Below are 21,012 nucleotides of genomic sequence, written 5' to 3'. Positions count from 1 at the left end.
GGCTGCTGCTTCTGTGTCAAGTTCAGACCCATCTTGAGAGGGAATCTGCACCCAGCAACCAAGCAGAAAGGCCCCTTCTCCTTCTGTCCCAGGGCCCAGTTGAGGAGGAGGGTGGGCAGACTGAGGGCTGAAGGTGCTGGGACCCTGGCACCTTTAAGAAGCTGTCCTCCCTGGCTGGCCTGGGCCTTGGTGAGCCCAGGCACTCTGCTGATGGTCACTTGGTGATAAGCGGTAAAGCCTGGCTCCTTTCGCCTTTGAACTGAGCGCTGCCTTTCTTTCGCCTGGGAGCCGTTTTGAACTGCCAGTTCCTGGGGATTAGATGCATGTTTAGGCTGGATGAACTCATGAATGAAAATATTTTGCTTCGTGGTTTCGACAACAGAGACCTGCACGGTGGGCCCCCCTTTTCTCTCTCCCTCGCCTAGCACCACCCACACAGGCCCACCCTAATAGAGGGGGCGCAGGCTCTCCCAGCAGCACCCGAGCTGCTCTCTGATAGTTTGGACAGGACCAGTGTGCTGTGATGCAACCAGACCACGGGCAGCCTCTGGGCCAGGTGAGCACTTTCTCGATCATTTTCCCCTTGATCCATGATACCAAGATCGCCGAGAGGCAGCCCAGGGGGCTTCCATTCACGAGCAGGGGCAAGGTGAGGAGGGAGGAACTGGCCCTGGATTCGTGTGCTTCACCTTGCTTTGATTCCACTGCCATGGGTGCCTTGAGCTTTGGGGGGTGTGGGTCGTGTGGTTGGCCATCTGAGTCCTGCTATCTTGGAGGTGTGGGGGTCATGGAAGAGACAGGGGTATCAGAGTTCAAATCTCTGCTCGGAATCTTAGTTGTGTGACCCTGAGAAAGTCACGCCGTTGCCTCACATCCCCAGTTTATGGGCGAAGACACTGGGATTCCCACATCTCCCTGCTGATCTGCTCTGAGGGTTGTTAGTGCATGAGGTGCCAACCATTGTGCCTGGTATGAAGTTAGCATTGCATCACTGTCCATTCCCTCCCTGTTGCTGGGCTTGGCTGGGCCAGCAGCCTGAGCCAACACCCACTCCATGTCTCCTGTGCCCTACTTTCAGAGAATGAGGAAGACCCAAGGGAGGTGCTTACAGGGCCCCAGTGTGACGGATGAAGTCATCAGCTCCTAAGTGAATTAATGCTGCAATTAATAGATTGATGCTGTTGCTGGCTGGGTTACACCCTTGGCTGGTTCCACCAGATATATCATCTTTATTGTCACATAACTCTGGGGGATACTGAGACCAGCACCCACCATCCAGAGGGCAGGTGTCGGTCATCCCCTCTTGCACGAAGTTGCTGGGCACTTCCTGTAAGGGGCGTAGGCCGGTGGCTACTAGATATCTGCACTGGGATGTAGTGCTTTCCATTGTTGTTTAGTCGCTAAGTCATATCGGACTCTCTGCGACCCCGTGGACTATAGCCCGCCAAACTCCTCTGTCCATGGAATTTTCCAGGCAAGAATACTGGAGTAGGTTGTCATTTCCTACTCCAGGATATCTTTGCAACCCAGTGATCGAACCCATGTCTCCCGCATCTCTTGCACTGGCAGGTGGATTCTTCACCACTGAGCCACCAGGGACGCACAACAACAATTGGGGTATAATGTTTTCTGTTACTTAGTGAACAGATTCAGTTGAGGATCAAAACAAGCCTTGGGCTGGTCACTGATGACCTGGCTTGTCTGGGCGGGAGGCAAGCCTGGTGCCATCTCGTGTGTGTATGTGTTGTGGGGCAGAAAATATTATTGGGCTTGTCTCATCTTAACTCCTGATCAGCAGCTCTATCACTGAATAATGGGTAGTGTTATTCTACCCAAGTACTATAGGCTACATGGAGAGAAACTAGAGTTAACATTTTGGAGTCTTCTCGTCTTTTCTTTTTTTCCCTCTGTATACGTTTTTCTCCACTTATAGAACAGTATGGTCCATTTCTGTAACTTGCACTCACTTTCCAATCTACCGTGGTATGTATTGCTGTGTGTATACTTCAGTATATCGTGATAGTCTTTTACATTCTACACCATCGTTTGCGAGGAGGGCCTGTGGTACAAAAGTGTTCCAGTTTTCAAAACCACTGTCTCATATGTGGTTGTATAGGTGTCAGCCATCACTAACCACACGGTGATGAAGCTCCTTATATTAATATGAGCTGCCCTCAGACAGCTGTTTCCCTAAGAATAAATGCTTAGAAATTTAATTTCTCAAAAAGATATGTGAGGTATCTGTTTTTCAGGCTTTTGCTAAGTTGCCTTCCAAAACGTTAGGACTAATTTATCTTCCTCCCAGTAGTGAGAGTGTTTGCTTCCCTGTATTCTCTCCGATACCAGGAATCAAATATTTAAATCTCTCCTCTGCTCTACTAGAGGAAGATAAACGAATATCTTATTCTTTTAACTCGCGCATGCAGCGTGCGGAGGCCCATGCTGAGTCTTTAGTGAGGACCTGCTGTGTGCAGTACTGTGTGTGCGAGGCCCAGGCAGGCCCCGGAGAAGCAGGAGATGGTGGGCCTTGTGCCACGGGGGCTGACGGTCATGTCCAGAGGTCAGGAAATGGTGTCTGTGAGGTTGTTCCTTCAGCTGGTGTTTATCAAGCGCAGACTGGGGGCAGAAGCACCGAGAGCTGTGGGAACACGGAGGAGGGCAGCATTAGAGAAGGAGATTGCATCAGGCTGAGGCCTGAAGGAGAAGCCGAGATTCGGCAGGGGAGGAGGGGAGAGGGGTTGTAAGCGCCTGCAGTGTGGACGGGAGTGTGGGTAGATGTCAGACGGGGGCTGATGGGTGGCCTCTGGCAGTGCTGGCGTGTTTCTCAGGGAGGCCAGGCCTGTGGGAGGTGCACAGGTGTGGGGCTCCCCTGCATAGTGGTGTGGAAGATGGGGTGAGGGGCACCATGTGGCCCCCTCCCTACTCTGAGGCATCCCTTCTGGATCTGCTCTGGGATGAGTCTCTCGAAAGGCTGAAAAGAACCTTTCTCTGGATTCAGAAGCTGTGCTCTGCACTGTCCCTTCCTAGGCCGGGGCCCGAGGGTTCTGGGTGAGAGGGAGTCAGAGGTGCCCTTGATACACAGAGCTCAGCTCGAGGAGGAGGCAGGCCCCCGCCCAGCTCTGCTCATCTCAGCCTCGCCGGCCTGCTTCCGGAAGGCCGGCTTCCCTCTTGTCCCTCCCTGCTGCCTCTGGAAGGGCGGCCTGACTTCTCACCAGCGCCCTTGGGCCCTTTGAGGTAGGCCTGCGCTGAGGTTGCCGGCTGTGCGCTGGGCATCTCAGCCTGCTTGTTTCTTTCACGGCCGGGTCCACGGTACTGCCTTCTCTCCAGTGGAAACCTGTGCGTTCTCACTGCACGTCTTGGCTTCCTTTGACAGATCCCCATCTTAGGACTTGCTCATCATTCCAGGTGGACAGAGATCACCTCCTCCCAGAAGCCCTCCTAGCTCTCTAGCCCTCTTGGGCAGGGCACAGCTGTCCTTGCTTAGGGAAGGGGGCTGCTCAGAGTGGGTGGGTCTGTAAGGCAGCATTTCTCTAAGAACCAGAGCAGGAGTTGCTCAGTAGGCACCTCCCTCCTTCTGCTGTCCTGAGTAAAGTGCTAATGAGAGAAGCGCAGAGGCTGTGTGACACGGGTCGGAGGTCAGGCTCAGGAAACAGCAGGTCTGGAGGGGACCTGGCTCCGCGCTCAGATGCTGTGTAACCTCAGGCAAGTTACTTAACCTGTCTGAACCGAGGTTTCTTCATCTGCTTGATGGAGAATATGCCTCAGGGATGTTGTGAGCATTAACAAGATAATGAGTGTGTAACCCTCATAACCCCCGGGCCCCACGTGGCCAGGCCTCTGCACAATCTGGCACCCAGAAGTAATTAGAAAGCTGTCTCTTTATTGTCTTTTGAAGGAAGTTGAACAGTGGGAGTCCCTGTCCTGTGCCCCAGAGGCACACTTGAGCCCGTGTGCCCAACAGCAGTTCCCTCCCCCAACCAGCTTTCCTTTCCTCTGTGCTCCCCACACCCCAACTCTTGGTGATGTAGATGGGCCCACCCTCCAACAAAGCCTTTCTCCAGTTTCGTCCTTCCTCTGCCCTGCCTACCACCTCCTGACCCTACATCACACAAGAGGCAGGGGCAGCTGGCAGACACAGGAGTCCCTTAGAATGGGTACAGGGAGGAAGAGATACTTACATGTGGATGGATGAGCTGTCTTAGATGCACAAGCTCCTGGTCTACTGTTCATGCTACAGTGGTATGAGGCTGACACAATTCACGAAGTGTTGATGGAGGACCTATTATACACCTGGCACCAAGTTAGAGTTCATCCTCCGAAAAACTGCGAAGCCAGCAGTGTGAGCACCATGTGACAGGTGAGAGAACTGCAGCTCAGAGTGCCTGCATCACTGTGAGTTGTACAATTTGTCACCCCCACCGGTGGTTAAGTGTTAGCAGGGTGCCAGGCTGTGTGGGGAGCTCTGCAGGGTGAGGGAGCCCCTAAGAGTCCTCCCCTTACTCCCAGGTCTGGCAGGGGGACCATTTGGATGAGCAGAGAACAGGCTAGAGGCAGGTGATGGACAGAGCCTAGATGTGCAGGATTAAATATTTACATTAGGTAAAGATGAGAGTTAAGTGCCTCAGAGGCAGGCAAGGGAGAGTGGAGGGAATTGCTGCTGGGGCAGCCCCAAAGAGCTCCTAGAGAGCTGCAGGAAAGGGGACCGTCTCTGCGGGCTCAGCAGAACCGTGAGGGGCTGGGGCCAGAGCAGGAGTCAGGGGCTGCATCTCCTGTAAGATGTGTGAGATTGTGTGGTGGCCCAGGAATGTGGGAGCCACATACTTTTGTGTAATTAGGTCGGCTCCTCTGCAGCGACTGCAATTAGCTGCAGGCAGGAGACAGGACTTCCTGCAGCCAAGGTCACTTCTGCACCTGGGGCGGCTTACCTGGGCTCCTGCTGTCTGGGCTCGGGCCCCGTGGAGTTTCCGGCAGGGGCAGCCGAGAGGCAGGTGGGGCTATTGGGACTCCAGGGTCACAGCTCCCACCTCACAGCAGGAGGAGAGAATTGTCCTGGCCCTCATCCTGCCACTCAGCCCTTTTTATATCTTCTCTGATGCTCAGCTGAAGAGGAGCCTGTTGTTCCCTCTCTTTACCTCTTCGGGGGCTGTTTCTGAGCCTTTCTCACTGTTGCTGCCTGTGAGACGCACTGTCAGCACCCTGGAGGCAATCAGCACCCCTGCCTAGTCAGTGAATGCCTTGTATGCCTCCTTCCATGGGGAGCTCAGTGGCAAGAATATTCTGAGACTCTGGTTTTTCCTTTTGAGGGGCCCAACCTATCCTGCTTTAATGAAAATTGTGAAGAATGGGATGATCCTTGCAGCCACTTAGTTTCTTTTACAGTCCAGGGAGTATTATTTACTTACCTAATTTTATCTGTAGCAGTAATAATTACAGTCTTTGTGCCCCTTACCAGCCCTGCCTGTCTGTCTCCTGGAATTATGAGATACTAGACATGAAAACTTGGAAGCAGGAGGGTCATTATTCCCTTTTCTTTACAGATGGGAAAAACCAGAGGTTGAAGTGAGTTGTTTGCTCAGGGTCACGTGGGGCGGCTGACAGTGGCCCTGGGCCACAGGGGTGCCAGGTGGCACCATCCTCGGGCTTTCACATCCCAGCTGGGATGAGTGCTGTGGCTGAGATGGGACATTCAGTCTGGGCATCTGGGCTCTCCCACCATGCCAGGCTGGGCTGGAGAGGGCAAGCTGCCTGGTCCATCACACAGGGTTGAGGAAGTCAGTAGCATGATGTGAGGTGATGCATGTGAGCAGGGAGGAGGCCCTGCCCTGCAGTGGCCTAGGGCGTGGTGGTGGCAGACTTAGGGCACAGCTTGGGAACACACTGGCTGCCCTCTCAGGCCACTCTCTCAAGGCTTTGCTGTGAGTCCCTGGTTCCTTTATTCAACACTGTGTACCCCAGAGTTGGATAATGGTCTCTGAATCCTTGGAGCTTGGCTTTTCCAGCTATCCCCTTGAGGAGGGGACGCTGAGTGCGCTGACCACTTGCTATGGAGTGCAAGTTAACTCAGGCAGGGCGCCTGAGGTCACCTATGTTCACAGGACACAATCTTGTATCCCTCTCTGTATATACCCTTAGTTGAGGTACTGTGTGGTAAATGTAAAATCAGTACTGTATGCCTGCCTCCCTGTAAATGTTCAGTTGCTGTTAGTGGCCATTATTACAGTTTTAAACAGTATTATTAAGGACACGGACAAGGTTCTTTGAGGTAACAGGCCTGCCCTGGTGTGGGGAGGCGGTGCTGCAGGAAGAGTAGCTGACATCAGCTGTTGGCTCTGCATCTCCTTAAATCTCACCTCCTCTGATAGGCCCAGGCACCTTCAGTAGGAAGGAAACTCCAGTTGTTCTCATTATTTCTGAGTGGTTGTGTTCTAGAAAGTCACTATGACACAGAAAGAGCAAATACTGAACTGTGCTTCTAAGGGAGGTGCAAAGTTTGGTTCCTGCAAACCTCAGTCACAACACACTCGTCAACTGAGCGATACCTAATCTTGTCCTATGTGAGTTTCTGTGTAGAGACACCTTCTGTAATATATGTATATTTAATTGATGAGCACTAAACTCAATAGTAGGGTTTCTCTGGTGGCTCAGTCAGTAAATAATCTGCCTGCAATGCAGGAGACTGGAGTTCGATCCCTGGATGGGGACGATCCCCTGGAGAAGGAAATGGCAACCCACTCGAGTATTCCTTCCTGGAAAATCCCATGGACAGAGGAGCTTGATGGGCTACAGTCCGTGGGATCGCAAGAGTTGCACACGACTTAGCGACTAAACCACCATCACCAAACTCAGTAGCACCCTCACGCCTAAACAAAGCTTACTTAGTACAGGGATGGTCTCTGTAAAGCGTACCACAGTATTCTTGCCCTTAGGTGTACTGGGTGGCACGTCTGCATGGCACCTGGGGGCCATTTTCAATGGTAAAATCACCAACAAAAAGCACAGAAATGTGGCCAACGAGGCACTATGTTGACTGTGGAAAGGAGGCTTGAGTGTAAGAGCTGAAACAACCAGGCAGAGTGTCGCCACGTCCCACCTCACCCGGGACCCTGCACATCAGGGAATGCAAAAATTCACTGTTCTCCACGTGTCTACATGTGCTCATGCCAGTCCTGCACGGCTTGATTCGGGGGGTCACTAATCAGTTTCAGCAAATAGGGAATGGTATACATGGAGTCTGTAAACTGTGAGCATCAGCTGTGTATGGCAGCGAACCCACACTTCTGGCTCAGCCCAGATTGCTCAAGGATGGGAGGTGGCAGCAGAGCCCTTGAGCCACAGGCAACTCAGATGACCCCAGGGCCAGCTGCCGGCCCAGCCCGAGCACAGGGAGGCCACGGGGCTTTTAGGTCCCCTCCGGGCTCTTAGGTCCCCGCCGGGACTGTGGCTGAGCCGGAGCGCTTCATCCCAGGCGCCCTGATGGGTTCTCCATGCACAGCACTTGAGCTGTTTACGGCAGTGGGTGGGAGGGATGTGTTTATTTGTACTCTTTGGCCATATTTTGAACACGTAAATGAAAAGAAACTAATCTTTGCAGGATTTTCACTTTGTGCCCCCTTCTGCATCCTGCATCTGTTGGCTCCACAGAGCGCTGGCAGAGAAGAGAAAATTTGTTGGAGGTGGTCATATGTTAGGGACCCAAGCATCTGTGCAGGTGGGAAGAAGGACGGGGAGATTATGGATTCCCCAGTAGAGATCCCCCCAAGCCTGGCTCAAGGTGTGGGGTGGGGGTGGGAGTGGAGAGGAGGGCTGGGAAGGAGGACGGCAGGCTCCCCAACTCTCCCCAACTCCCTAGACTTACCTGAACCCTGTTAGTCCCCTAGAGGCTGAGATTGAGACCACGGAGGGTCCCTGGGCTCTCATCACCTCAAGTTGCAGGTGGTAAGTGAGGCCTCAGGGGGCTGGGCAGTGCGTCCCCCATCAGCACGAAGCAGGGCTGGTCCTGGAGCAGACCTCCAGCCTCTCAGACCAGCATGCTCTCCACGTCAGCACGAGACAGTGCTGCTCCTTCTCCCTGAGCCTCTTGGTGTGTTGCAGAAGGGCAAGTTTCCTTCTTTTGTTAAGGACCTGCCCTCAGTTCTTTGGAGGGGTTAGGAAGTTGGGCTTTGGAGCCAGCTTGCCCACAGTAGAATCTTGGCTTAGTCACGTATTGGCTGTGCAACCTGGGGCAAGTAACTTAACGTCTCTGTGCCTCAGTTTGTTCTTTTTAAAATGGGGATTGACAGTACATATTCGTCAAGGTTGCACTGCAAATTTAATCAGTTAATATTTATAACACATCTAGAACAGCAGCTGGCACAAAGAAAGAGCTCTGTGTTTGTTAAATAGAGTAAAATTTATAGAATTACTGTGTGATCTTGGGCAAATCGTCCTTCTTGTGCGCGTATTTTTTTGTCATTTACAAAACAGGGATAGATAATAATACCTACCACAGAGGGCTGTTGTAATCACTTGATGTGATGAATAGTGAGTTTACAATGCTTAGTGCAGGGTGAGCTTTTAAAAACAGACTAGATTTTATTATTGGCATTTTTATGCTCTGGTAGCCTTCTCCCTACTCCCTGGCACTCTACTGCCCTGAATTCGGATGAGGAGAGCAGAGGAGAGCAAACACAGATGGGCCAGGGGAAGGGAGATGCCAGGCTGCTGAGATCTGCCTGCACATGAGGCGCCTCTGGGCTTCCCCTCGGCAAAGCCCCTGTGACTAACTGGGTGGAAGGTCCCCGGAAATGAGTGGGGAGCTGTTCTCTGAGCCCCACCCTGCAGGGGCCTGGCTGCCCCACCCTCAGGGAGTCTGAGGACCTGCACTGGTCCCCAGGGGGTCCTTCACCAGGTCTCCTGCCTGGGGCTGATGTCTCGAGGGCGGCCCTTCCACCTGCCCGGGCATCTGGGCACACGTGTAGCTAAGGGCACTGTCGGCAGTGGGAATGCCATTCAGGGGAGGCGGGTGCCTGCAGAAAACTCCCTTCTGCAGTTCCTCTGGAGGGCTCGGGATACACTTCACAGGAAGCGTCAGCACAATTTTCTAATCAAGTTGAAGTCCGTGGCCCGTAGTTAGAAACAATAAATGAAACGCAATTTGAGCCGGCACTTTGCCTGAGTCTCCATTTCTGGAAGTGGGTGTGAGTGAGAAGCTGGTCTTTCTGAGGGAAGAACTTGACCCCCGACCCTGACAATTTAGCCCCCAGCCCTACCCTCAGCTTGCAGGGGCGGGACCCTCGGACTTTATTTTAGGTAATCATTCCAAAATCTTGATTTTGATCTGTCAGGTCAAAGTCCACACTTCTCTGTAAATCAGTGCACACTATTCAGCAGACTCTTTGTTTCTCCTCCTTCAAGCTCCTTCCACCTACCATGCTAGAGTTTGGTCTCAGAGATCATTGTTTAATCAATATTAAACCATTCACATAGTTTAAGTGTTTACTTATGTGCTTTGAATCATAGTTTGCAGTAAGAACAAGTGATGCCCCCCTAATCTGCCTTCACTACGCTCCCCAATACCCTAATTATGTAATTTAGAAAAGAACATTTCCTGACAGCAGTTTTTCAGTGCGCGGCAACAAATGCCGACTGGGGACAGGACCAAACAACCTGGTAATAGCTAGCACATGGAGAGCGCTGCCTCGGTCCAGGCAGCTTTGGCTTGGGGCAGACGCCCGTCCGTTTGGGTTAAGGCTTTCAAATGATGGCGTATTAGTGCCAGTAGAAGTAATTCCACATGAAAAGAGCTGAGCTAATAGCCCATCTCCAGTCTCTTTTAGTTTGCAGAATAGGCCCTCACTGCAAATTGTTACTGACTCAGACAGTCAGGAACAGATATCTCACCCAGCCTATGGGACTGACACGGCCAAAGCCGTGTCCAACAGGCCAAAGTTTAGACCAACCCTGCTCTTCATGAACTCGCCAATCCCTCACATCTATGGTCTAGAGGCTGGGCCTGAATGTTGCTCATTGTTTTTGAGGGGAGTTTGGAGACTGGCCTATTGAATCAAGCTAAGTGGGAGTCTGAGGGGCTGTGGGTGTCATGTTGGGAGGTGGGAAGGCTCCATGGTTTCAAGTACACCTACACTTCAGCATCACCTGGTCAGTGTGGCAATTTTGGGTAGGAGGCGCCCTTAATGCTTTTCTCCTCCTCTGCCAGTGTCCACCACTAGCATCTCCAGTCCACTGACCCTTGCTCACCCTTGTCTGGCTTTGTGAGACCTCAATGCTTACTGATTCAGCTGCTTCCATAACAGGAATGGAAAACTACCCTTTCTGCTTCCCCGTTCCCTCATGGATTCCTCCGTCTGACAAATATTCCGTTGCTATGGAAACTCAGTGGACACCTTTGGGGGCTCACCTGTCTCAGCATTTGGGGCCTTGGTGTGCAGCCACTCCTTGGGCGGAAGCCAGCAGCTGTGGGCCTGTGTGGTTATGTAGTCATCCAGCCACTCGGGGCTGTGCTCTTGACAGTCCCAGAGGAGGGGTAGGGGACGAGTGAGAAGCAAACTGAGCTGCGGAAATCTTAATTTGGCTGTGAGTCCCAAACCAATGCGTTAGCCTTTCTAGAAGCGCTGGTTGCTATGGTTACAGAAGTGGTGCCAATTGCAAGAGTTGTTTTTGTGGTTAGGGTGCCTGTCTTAGACAAAGAGAGTGAGGCCAAGCCAACAGCCTCCATCCTCCCACTCTTCAAGGGTTGGATATTGTCAACCCTGGCCTCGGAAGGTGGGGGTGACAGCCTCCCACAGTGGCCCTTTAATCCTTGCAGTTATTCTGGGGGTCCAATGGCTTCAGCCAGAAAGGAGTCGATCACCTAGCCCTCCGAGAGAGACCCCACAGGTGGGCTCACCAGTGGAGAAGGGGCCACTCAGAAATGGCAGAAATCAAGAGTTCAGCAATCTCTCTCTCGGGACAGACTCACCATAGAGCGTTCTTTATGGAATCTTCTGCCACCCAGAGCCTGGCCACGAGCCTGCGTGTAGGGCCTGCGTCTTTAGGCCACATTTTGTCTTGGGCCTCAGATATTAGCTCCCCTGAAAAATTTCCTAAGTGACGGAATGGAGGCCTTTTCTTTAGTAGGGGTGCTTGTGTAGCTCGTTAATTCTCAAAGTGTTTTACAAATATTTATCCACCTTAGGTCATTTGCAAACCTAACCCCTGTCATCCCACCTCAAGGTTGTCCCCTCCAGCCTGGTTGCCCAAAATGAAGTCAGAAGCCTTGGACTGGGAATTCCACATTGGCGGATTTTGAAAAGCTGGCCTGAACGGTTTGTTTATTTCTCTAGTCTGCCCTTCTTAGAGTCCCAGAATGTGTCAGGACTTCCCAGGCCAGACATGCAAAGCCCTTTGCCCTCCCTGCCAGAGGTGAGAGTATTTTATTTATGAATTCATCTTAAATCACTTTTTAAAATCACTTTTAATCAAATTAATAGTCTTTCTCTGAGATTATGTCAAAGCATCAAAAATAAAGAGGGCTTTGGATGGGAGTGAGGTATTTTAGGACAGGTCACCAATTCCCTCCGACTTGCTTTCCCTGCTGGCACAAGCAAATAGAGAAAGTCTAGTTTGTTTTGCTCTCAGAGATACCTGAAGTCTATTTCCTTGTAAAGAGGAAGGCCCCCCCGTCCCCGGGATTTGGAGGCCTGGGTCATTCCCAGGGGCAGTTGCATGCTGAATGTCAGCGATGTTTCCCCCAAGACCCACCCAGATGATTCCTGGGTTCCTGCCCCTCCCCATCTTCCCAGCAACCCACCGCCCTGAGTTTCATCAGGGTTGCTGGCCTCAAAGTGACCAAACCTGAATTTGCCTCGGCCCCTGGTCTCAGAGGTTGTGACTAATGAAGACTGACCCCTGGTGAATTTTCAGAAGCCATGACTTGCCTGCACTGAGCCTGTTCTGCCGATAAGATAGGCTTTTGTGTCGAGTGGGCAGGGGGGTAGCAGCTTCTATACGGTCCATATCAAGGTGTTACTAATCCTTGGCTGGCTAATGTTTGCCAAATAAATAGCCTCATTAGGAAGGTCTATAAAAGTACGATAAGATTCTTCTAATTATCCCCCAAAGCACAAATACTTGGGGTTTCAGTTTAGCAGAAAAGAGACATCGAGAAAAGAGGGGAAAACGTGCGAGTGTGAATATTTAACAATGGGTTTCCCTCCACCTCAGCCCTAGCACGGGCACATCTACCATTTCATATTTTGTTTTTGCAAAAGCAACAAATTGCTGAACAGGAGGAAAAAAAAAGACAATGACATATTTTAGGTTACTATTTCACCTTTGCAAATCAATATACAAGCCATTAAAACTACATTTTTCCATGAATGATAAGTGTAATTACCTCTCTCTTGCCGTAAAAACTTGTCCTTATTAAATGTAAATATTTAAAAATGATTGAAATATATTTGAAGGGCACTTTATAGCTTGATTTTATATGCTGACATCTGGGTTGCCTTTCCTAAAACACTCTGTTTCTTGGAGAGTTATTAAATTAGTATTTTGAAAGGACTAACACTAGACTTGTTCCTTGTTTCAATTTTAATTTCGTACATATTTAGATTTACTGGGAACTCAGAGAGGGCTTACATTTAGCTAGTACATCGTTATGTTTGTGGGATTTGTACACGTAGAAGTCATGATATTATTTGCAGAGAGTATCTTTACACAGTGGGAAACTCCATCTCTACCCCTGCAAAGTATAAGAGTAGAGGAATCGAGAGTCTAAGATTTCTGGCTATAAATGTTTAATTTTCCAATTCTTCTGAGCAGGAAGATTGCTTTAAATATTTATTTTACTTTTAATTGTGCATTATTTCAGATAGCAAATTACCCGATCTATTTTCTTATAGATCTGTCAGAGATTATGTAGTTGAACTCCGAGAAAGATACGCAGTATGATTATTTTATTTTTTATTTTCCTAGCTCCACTCTTAGGAAGAGATTTTCTTTTTCTTTAAAAATTCTCATTTTTAGTTGTCTCATTTTTGGAAAGGTGAGATGATTCAGTTCTGTGCTTGAGAAAGTTTCAGAGAAGGATAGAAAATCTAATATTTGAAAACACAAGCTTCACTAACATACTTAATTCCAGATGGCAAAAAGACCATGCCCAAAAATGTGAAAGAATTCAACATTTGGTGGCTCAAATATTTTTTCATGATAAACAAATATTTCTGGGGTGGATGTATTCCTGAGCTCTGCATAGGAAAGCAACCATCCATGCAAGCCGCGCTGGGCTGCCCTTCAAACTCTCTTTGCTCTTTTCCTTTCACTATGTTAAATCCTTGAGATGTGTGAAGATGTTATGATAGGCAGTGGGTCAAGTGATCTGCACATGTAGCTTTTTATAAATTTTTCTTTGCAAAGGAAAATTTTTCTTCAAATAAATCCCCCCAAATAAATGGTTTGTAAAAACAAAAGTCTATTTGTTTTGAAACTGCACAGAAGAAACCATGTTATAACAATATCTCTTTTTTGAGTTCTGCCTGAGAAAAGAAATTTACCTATAGTCAGCGATTTCCCTCATGATAAGCCTTTAAAAAATAAAGTTGTCTCTTGGGAGAAAATAAACATTAGCGAAGTGGAGGTATTTGTAACGAGGTGGCCTTTATTCACTTGTCCAATGGAACTGTTGAACCTTTGTTTTTCTATCCACCCCCCCAACACTGTGTCTTTTTATTTCTTTATAGTTCTGTTCATGTAAATTCCTGAACCATAAGCATTTTAGAAATTTGTTGCTTGTAATTACATAGGTGCTTCTTGAATGAGCAAATGTGCTGTTTTCTCCCCACGTGGAATAGAAATTTTAGATAAGTTTTGAAATTCTTTTTTTTTTTTTTGCTGAAGCGTTTGGCAAATATCTGGGGTTTGAGGGTATTTTCACGGTGCCCCCAAAGGTGAGCAATCGAATAGGGAACATGCAGCGTTCACCAGGCAGTGACTTGGGAATTTTTCAGGAGACATTATTTTCTTACGTTAATGCCTTTGTAGATTCCATCGACGTTCAGACATCAAAGAGCATGCAATTAATAATGGGCATCTGGAGGGCTGATCACATGCTTCCGATGTTAAAGTGGTGAACGACAGGACAATCAGCCGTGGTCAGGTATTAGCTGTAATCATTTCTAAACAACAGCAGCGAAGCCTTCTCTTTTGTGCCTCTGCTCTCAGAAACGCAAAAGTTCACGTACAAAAGGTTCCCATAGATGCTTTCCTTCTGGTGGATGAGTGAGTAATAAATGATTTGTAGACCTACATGGTCAGTGTTGAGTCAAATCACCTTAATTTCTTCAGTAAATGCAAACCCAATTTTGTGTGAACTTTTCCCCTTGAAGCCCAACATGGACGCAGGGCGACAGACAGCTGTTCGTATTATTTGAGCCTTTAGTTAATCCTCACCGATTTGTCCCTTTATTTGTTTGCATTTTCCAAAATATACGAATATTTCTCTAGCACTAGGACAATAGTCACTCTCTGCCTGCTGCCACTGAAAGCGTCCTTCCTAGTTATTTCATTTCTTTGATGGTAGCTTGTTTATCTTTTCCAAAGCGACCTATGTTACCCAACCCTAAGTAATATAAGATAGGCAGGTAAGACTATTTAAGCTCAACAAAAATGTTCCAGAGAAATATGGCGCTTTGGGCTCTAAATGCTTCAGCAGGTACAAAAAAACCTGCAACTCTTTAACAATAATTCTCATTTGAGTAGGTCACAGATAATAAAGGAACTCTTGTTTCTGGGAAATTAAAAAAATGACATGGGAGAAAATATTTATTTGCTCTCTACATTGGTCAAATGACTGGTGGATATTAAAAACCTGTAAACAGACAGATGCAACCAATTCTCTTTCATTAACAAATCGCAATTTCACAATAAAGTAAATGCATTAAAAAATGTCAACTTCCGAGATGCTGAAATTGTCAGAGCTTGAGCATACTTTAATTGTTTAAAAAAAAAAAAAAGATATTCTAAACAATTCAGGGAAAAAAATTTTCTTGTAAATCTTTAAAGAACCAACTTAAATGTTAAAGCCTCCTTTGGCCGTTCAGGTAGCCAAAGCGCCGTTCAACCATGTGTACATTTCTGTACGTTTGCCCTTAGACTAAATCTACCCAGTCACCAGCTTTGTTTTCCTTCTAAGTACAAGCCATATCAGCAGCACATTTTAAAGTTAATTTGAAGCAGGGTCTATATATGGCCATCAGCAAATATGTTATAAGCTTATTATTTAATAGTGATTCCTGGGTAAGGCCATCATCCCCTTCCTAAATCCAAATATAAAAGCTGAAATCGTATTTGTTAAAACTGTCATTTTGAATTTGTGGTCCAGATTGTTTTCCTGAGCGTGCTGAGTAAGAGGCTCGAATGCTCCCAGCTGCAGGCACCCGGAGCCCAGCAAAGCCGCGGAGGCCAGAGGCTGAGCAGCTCCCAGCCTCAAACTGCCTGCCTGCTTCCCCCAAACAGAGCTCCAGCCCAGCGCGCTCATGGCTTTTCCACATTGTAAAATCATTTGATTTATTTGTTTGGTTTGGTTTGGTTTTTAGAAGCACTGCAGAAATTATTTCCTACTGGCAGAGAGGGCACTTTATGTTACACTACATTAGTTTCACATCATTAGTTTAGGGTCCTCAAACTTAAAATTGTAAAGTATATGGGAGGCTTCTAGAGACCTCAGTTCTGACCAGAGCAGAACCAATTAAACCTGATGGATTCCTTTCACTGTCTGTAACGTGTGAGGCCGTACAGAACAAAGTGCTGTGGCATTGCTGAAGGGGTTCCCTCTGTTAGCTTTGGAATTTGGTGGTAGGAAATGTTGCAAGTTATTTATAAAAGAGGCAAAATTCCTCTGGTACTGTTCCGGTTCTTAAAAAAAAAACAAAAACACGTAACTTTATCGTCACTGTTTGCAACAAGAAGCCAAGAAGGGGTGCCGATGACAGCCACGGACCCCATCTCTCTGGGCTGTCTCTCTCACTGCGTCAGCCACTTCCCGCTCCGCACTCTCGCTCTTTACAAGTAATTCTAAACCCACCCGCGGATAGAGGACTAGCCCAGACCAGAGCGGCCCTGCTGGCCAGGGGTTCACCCGGCAGGGTGCCAGGCTGGGGGAACCTGCACCGTGGGGCCGGGACTCTCGGGCCCCTCCCCCCCGGTCTCCCCCACAGGGGTCCGCACCCAGCGAAGTTCTCCATCCCCTGGCCGGTGGAGGTGAAGTTCGCGGAGCCGGGAGAAGGTAGGCTGGAGCCTGGAGCGCCTTCTCCGCGGCCGGGCGGAAGGAGAGCCCCCGCTGGCTGGCCGGCTCCCACGCGCCCATTCCGCTCTCTCCTCCCTGACCCTTCCCTCCCCGGGGTCCCTTCCTTCCCGCAGCTTTTGAGGGAGACCTCGGCCCTTGCTAGTTGCGGTGGCGGAAGAGCCGCCGTGTCAGGTGAGCGCTCCCCGAAGCTCTCCTGCCACCTGTTGGCCGCCTGCGGTGGTGACGCCGGGAGAAGCCGCGCTGGTGGGACCGGCCAGGCCTGGCTTCCGAACCCCGGGGAGGATTGTTAATGACTTCTCTGCGGCCGCCGCTGTGTGCTGGCCAGGGCCCACAAACTGGTCCAGGGCCCACAGACTGGTTGACCTGCAGGTCTCTCCTGAAGCCCCCTCGGCTGGTTCTCCGAGGTTTCCCAGGCCCCCATCTGTGGCCCCTGAGCTAACCCACCCAGGAATATAATGCACAGGATGCCTCCTGTCCTGGCATCCTTTCTCTCAGGCAGCCATGGGACCAATGGAAGGTCCAGGGTGTCACTGGGGCCTCATAGGGCAGTGGTGTCTGGAAAGGGTTTGGTGTGTGCCCTGTAAGAGCCACAGTGTGGGGTGTGGGCTGTGACCCCCTGATGTGGTGCTGGTGCTCTGCCCTGAGACAGTGGAACAAAGGGAGGACAAGCCAGCCTGTCCAACCTGGGCATTCTTATACTGAGCAGAGGGGTCTGCCCAGCCCATCTCATTCCTTCCTTCCTGGGAAGTCCCCAGAGTGTGGATGGATAGCGCAGGGAACTTCAGCCAAAGGTCAGAAGGAAAGGTGTAGGAGCTTCAGTATATAGGAGGCTGTGGCGCTTTCTCACTGGAAGCTGGGGACCTTTTACTACACAATGAACCATGCCCAGTATTGTAGACGAGCAGTTCTGGAGAAATCAGGAACCCCCAACAAACAGGCTGGAGTTCACTCATGTGAACAGCTCTCTAAGGCACTTTTAACAAAGTGGGGCTCTAGTTTGGTGGATGTTTGGGGCATTTTGATACAAAGCAGTGCAGCAGTCCATTTCTGAACCATCTGGGGGCAGAACTAAACCTCTTTCCAGGGACCAATGGGCCAAGTCTTAGGAATGGATTTGGCCTGACTTTGAGAAAGTCACGTGTGCTTTAGGAACATGAAAGGGCAGAGGACAAGTGTGGCGAGGATACTCTCATTCCTGTTTTAGGGAGGGGGTCTGGAGCCGTGGCTTCTCCAGGCCCCACTGGAGGGGGCCAGGAGCCACAGCTGCTGTTGGCCCACGCCCGGCGCTCAGCCCAGTTTGAGACACTGTGTATTTTCATTCCATGGTAGTTTTATACACAAAGACTGCATCCCTCTCAGCCCCGCCCGCTTGCGGCTCTCCCAGGCCTTAAACACAGAGTCTGAGGTCCAGTGGGGCATCTGTGCTTAATGCCGCTCAGCAGTGTGACTGGACCGCTGACACCCAAGTTTTACCAACAGAGGTCAAGCTGTTTTCATGGGGGCTGACTTATGTGTAATGTTAATACCTTTCCTCTAGTCTGTTTCGGGGGAGGTGATTGACCCTGAAAGCCAAGGGTGCCTGTTTTTAGGTCACGGTCTCCTGGCTTATCTAAGGCCAAAGTGTTCTTCCCTCCTAGTGTCTGAAATCGTAGGGAAGGGACTCTGGTATCTGGCCAAGTGGCTGCTGAGAAACCAGCCCTAAAAAGTTATTTTCTTAGTCCAGGGGTTCATGTGAGCCCTGGACTAGGGGTGATTTAGTTGTGTTTTTTCAGCTCACCTCATAATTTAATGGAGAAGAAATTCTTTGGCATGTTTCCTCCTGGGTGCCGACTGCCTTTGGAGGAGTTCTGTATGGAGCAGTGCCCCATGGTCAGAAATCTTCTCATTATGCCAGGCCTGGGCTTTCGGTAACCGCCAAGTGGCTGGCTGTAGTCTCTCAGGTTAGCCAACAGAGGAGGGAGAGAAATCCTCCTTAGCCGGGACTTGCATTTTTATGGAGAAGGAGGAATGTTAGAGAAGTCAGTAAACTTCCAGTGCTCACAGCCCTGTGCACATGAAGAGGAGAAGAAAAAACCCCAGGCCACTGGCTGTTTACTCCCAGCACAAAAGCGGCCTCCCTCCCACCCCTTCCCTTTTATTTTCGGCCTCTCTGACAGAAACGTCTTACCGACTGAATACGCCTTCCCACAATACTGTCCGTCACACCGGCATGAGGAACCAAAGGTAAGCAGACTTTAAACACACCTGGCACCACTAACTCCCGCCTTGGTGCTTAGAATGGCCGCCAGCCAGCAAGCTGCCCTGTCCCCCATTCACATGTCCTCCAGAGGAATTCTGACGGGGGACTTCTTTCTGAGGCCGCGTAGTATTCTCAAATCAGGCCATTCAGACGCCTTGAGAGAGCTGGGGCAACCTCTCTGGTGAGCAGCCTGGTCAGGCTCCTAAAGCTTGAAGCCGCTCAGCCTAGAGAATTCCCTGGGGGCAGGAAGCCTCCGGGAGGGACTCTTGACTCCCAGGTGGGCCTCAGCAGAAAGGGCAGGGTTTCTGAGGCCCCCAGGTGAGCCCTGTGGTTGCTAACTGTGCTGATGCTCTTCCTCACGCCCCTTGTGGGCACCTTGGAAGAGGGGGCAGTTGGCTGAGCTGTGACTGTCTTCCTGGCTTTATGCATCTGGAGTTGTGAGCTTTTCCCCAGAGTTGTGGCAAGTGAAGAGAGAAGGGGTGGTTGCTCTTCCTCATTCCAGGTTGCTTGAAGGTGCACCTCAGCGTTTGGCCTTTCCCATAACTGGGTACAAAATGGCCTTTTCTGAAACAAAGAAGACTCCTGAGTCATTCTCAGTCTTCTCTCCAGCTGCTCCAAGTTCATGTGTTATAACTTTCCTTCTCCTGTGATAACGTATTTCAGAGGCCAGTGAGAAGAAAATGTGGGGAAGTCTTGTAAGTGGGAACATTCTCCTTTAGGAGATGGAGTGGTTTGGGAGGGTGGTGATGCTTTCCAGGGTCACAAAGCTGAGAGGTGAGGAAGCCATTGTGGCACTTGAATTTGGGGCTGATAAGACTGGTTTTTGTAAAATGCTGGAATCCTCTGTGATTGTCACTTGGGAAACTCATTGTAGTGTTTATCTGTTGAGGAAGGAGAAGACAAAATGGACTTCTAGAACATCAATTGGTTTGCTTGTTGTCAACCCATCACTTAGTGTTAGTTCTGGCTGTTGAGTGTCATTGCTACCAGCCACTTAAGCCCTGGGTGAAGCCAGGCTCTGCGTCAGCCCATCCTAGAGATAAAATCCAGCCCTGCTTTTCTTCTCCATGGGATCTCGGCCTAGGCAGCTGAATGTTGCTCTGACTCCAACAAGCAAACCTCTGCAAGCAAAGCCCTAATTATTAGCTTGAATACAAATTGGATCTTGACCTCAAATGAGATTCAAGAGCATAGAAACAGATACTTCGGGAAGAGCTAAAGGAGATGACAGAGCTGTCGTCACGGCCATCTGGTCCTCTCCCTGAATTTCCATGCCCCTCTCCTCTCCCCCTCACCCCTGCTTGCCCTACTGGAATCATTCAGTATTCACCTGGCTGTGAGGGTGAACATTGTGAAATTCCAAAATTGTTTCAGTGACTTGAAGACATGGAAAATACAGACTCCTTGCTTGGTCCCTCCTGTCTTCAGCCGATACAATCTCATGGAACCATGGACATACCAATGCCAGCTATGATCCAACTGAATACATTTCTGAGAACATGAAATCTCCCATTTCCCTTTGTTTTCGGCACCAAAGCCATTCTCACTCTGAGTATGTCAGACACAATCATCTAGAATAAATCTTCAGAAAGAAAAGTACATCTAAACATGAGTGACCACTCCTTTCCCATTTTCCCCCACTCTCCCCATCTTCACAGTGAATGAGTCACTGGGGTGTCTGCTGACAGCTTCTGCTGGCCAGCCAGACTGGGAGGAGGATCAAGGGACTTCTTGCAAAGTCTGAGGTTGTGGCCTCAGACACAAGGTCATTGAATTCCAGCAGGGGCAGAGTTTGGGCTTTTGCCCATTGGGCCACCTCCATTCTGGTTGAAGGTCAGAAGAAGGCCACACCCTTTGTTTCTAGGCCTCCACTATGCCCGAGGCTTGTCTAGAAGGTGCTCTGGGGTTTTGGCATCCACTGTGGAAGTCTAGGAATACTTAAGTCAGCCTAACTCTTTGTGCACATTAAAGGCTGGGAGTCTGGGGCTGCCCTCTCCAGGCCCTGGATGGATGTCCTCCTCAGAACACCTGCTTACTGTTAGTGAAGGGGATGCAGCCGTGGGGAAGAGTACGTGGGAGCCTTTGCCAAATCAAGATTTCAGAAGCTCCCTTCAGAACTGGAAGATGTTTGTGATTGAGTAGTTAATTGTCTCCCTGCATCTACAGTCCCTGTTCCAGATTTTTTCCTTTCAGTACAGGATCCAGTCCATGAGCACAGACTGCATTTAGCTGTCAGGGCTCTGTTGGATGACTTTCAGTCTGGAACTATTCTTCAGCTTTTCTTTATCTTTAGATTCAGGTTTGAGAGCTCTGGCTGGGCTGCCGCATCCTTTCAAGGTTTCAGAGCAGGAGGCACGTGCTGCCTTCCGTGTTCCATGTTGGTGTCCCGCAATGGTCACTTAGATTTCCTGGTCAAGGTGTTGTCTGGTTACTACACTGTATCCAGCTGACCCTTGAACAACATGGGAGTTGGGGCACCGACTCTCTGAAC

The 21,012-nt window shown here is 49.6% G+C and overlaps 1 protein-coding gene across 6 annotated transcripts in view; it reads left to right on the top strand.

Annotated features, from left to right (window-relative positions):
• Window positions 1-474: 474 nt before the first annotated feature.
• The window catches only part of LOC113895342, a 205,455-nt gene continuing 184,917 nt past the window's right edge, over window positions 475-21,012 (top strand). For 4 of the 6 annotated variants that reach the window (XM_027546456.1, XM_027546454.1, XM_027546455.1 and 1 more), the window contains exon 1: window positions 18,129-18,505. In XM_027546456.1, coding sequence (XP_027402257.1) covers window positions 18,290-18,505 — 216 coding nt within the window. In that variant the 5' untranslated portion in view covers window positions 18,129-18,289. Of the gene's footprint in view, window positions 557-18,118; window positions 18,506-21,012 lie in introns of those variants that run through there. The other 2 variants (XM_027546457.1, XM_027546452.1) reach the window with 2 other exon arrangements.

The sequence above is a fragment of the Bos indicus x Bos taurus genome, chromosome 7, assembly GCF_003369695.1.
Source record: "Bos indicus x Bos taurus breed Angus x Brahman F1 hybrid chromosome 7, Bos_hybrid_MaternalHap_v2.0, whole genome shotgun sequence".
Classification (NCBI taxonomy): domain Eukaryota; kingdom Metazoa; phylum Chordata; class Mammalia; order Artiodactyla; family Bovidae; genus Bos; species Bos indicus x Bos taurus.
Note: the sequence above shows the minus strand (reverse complement) of the source record. Positions and strands in the feature narration are given on the sequence as shown.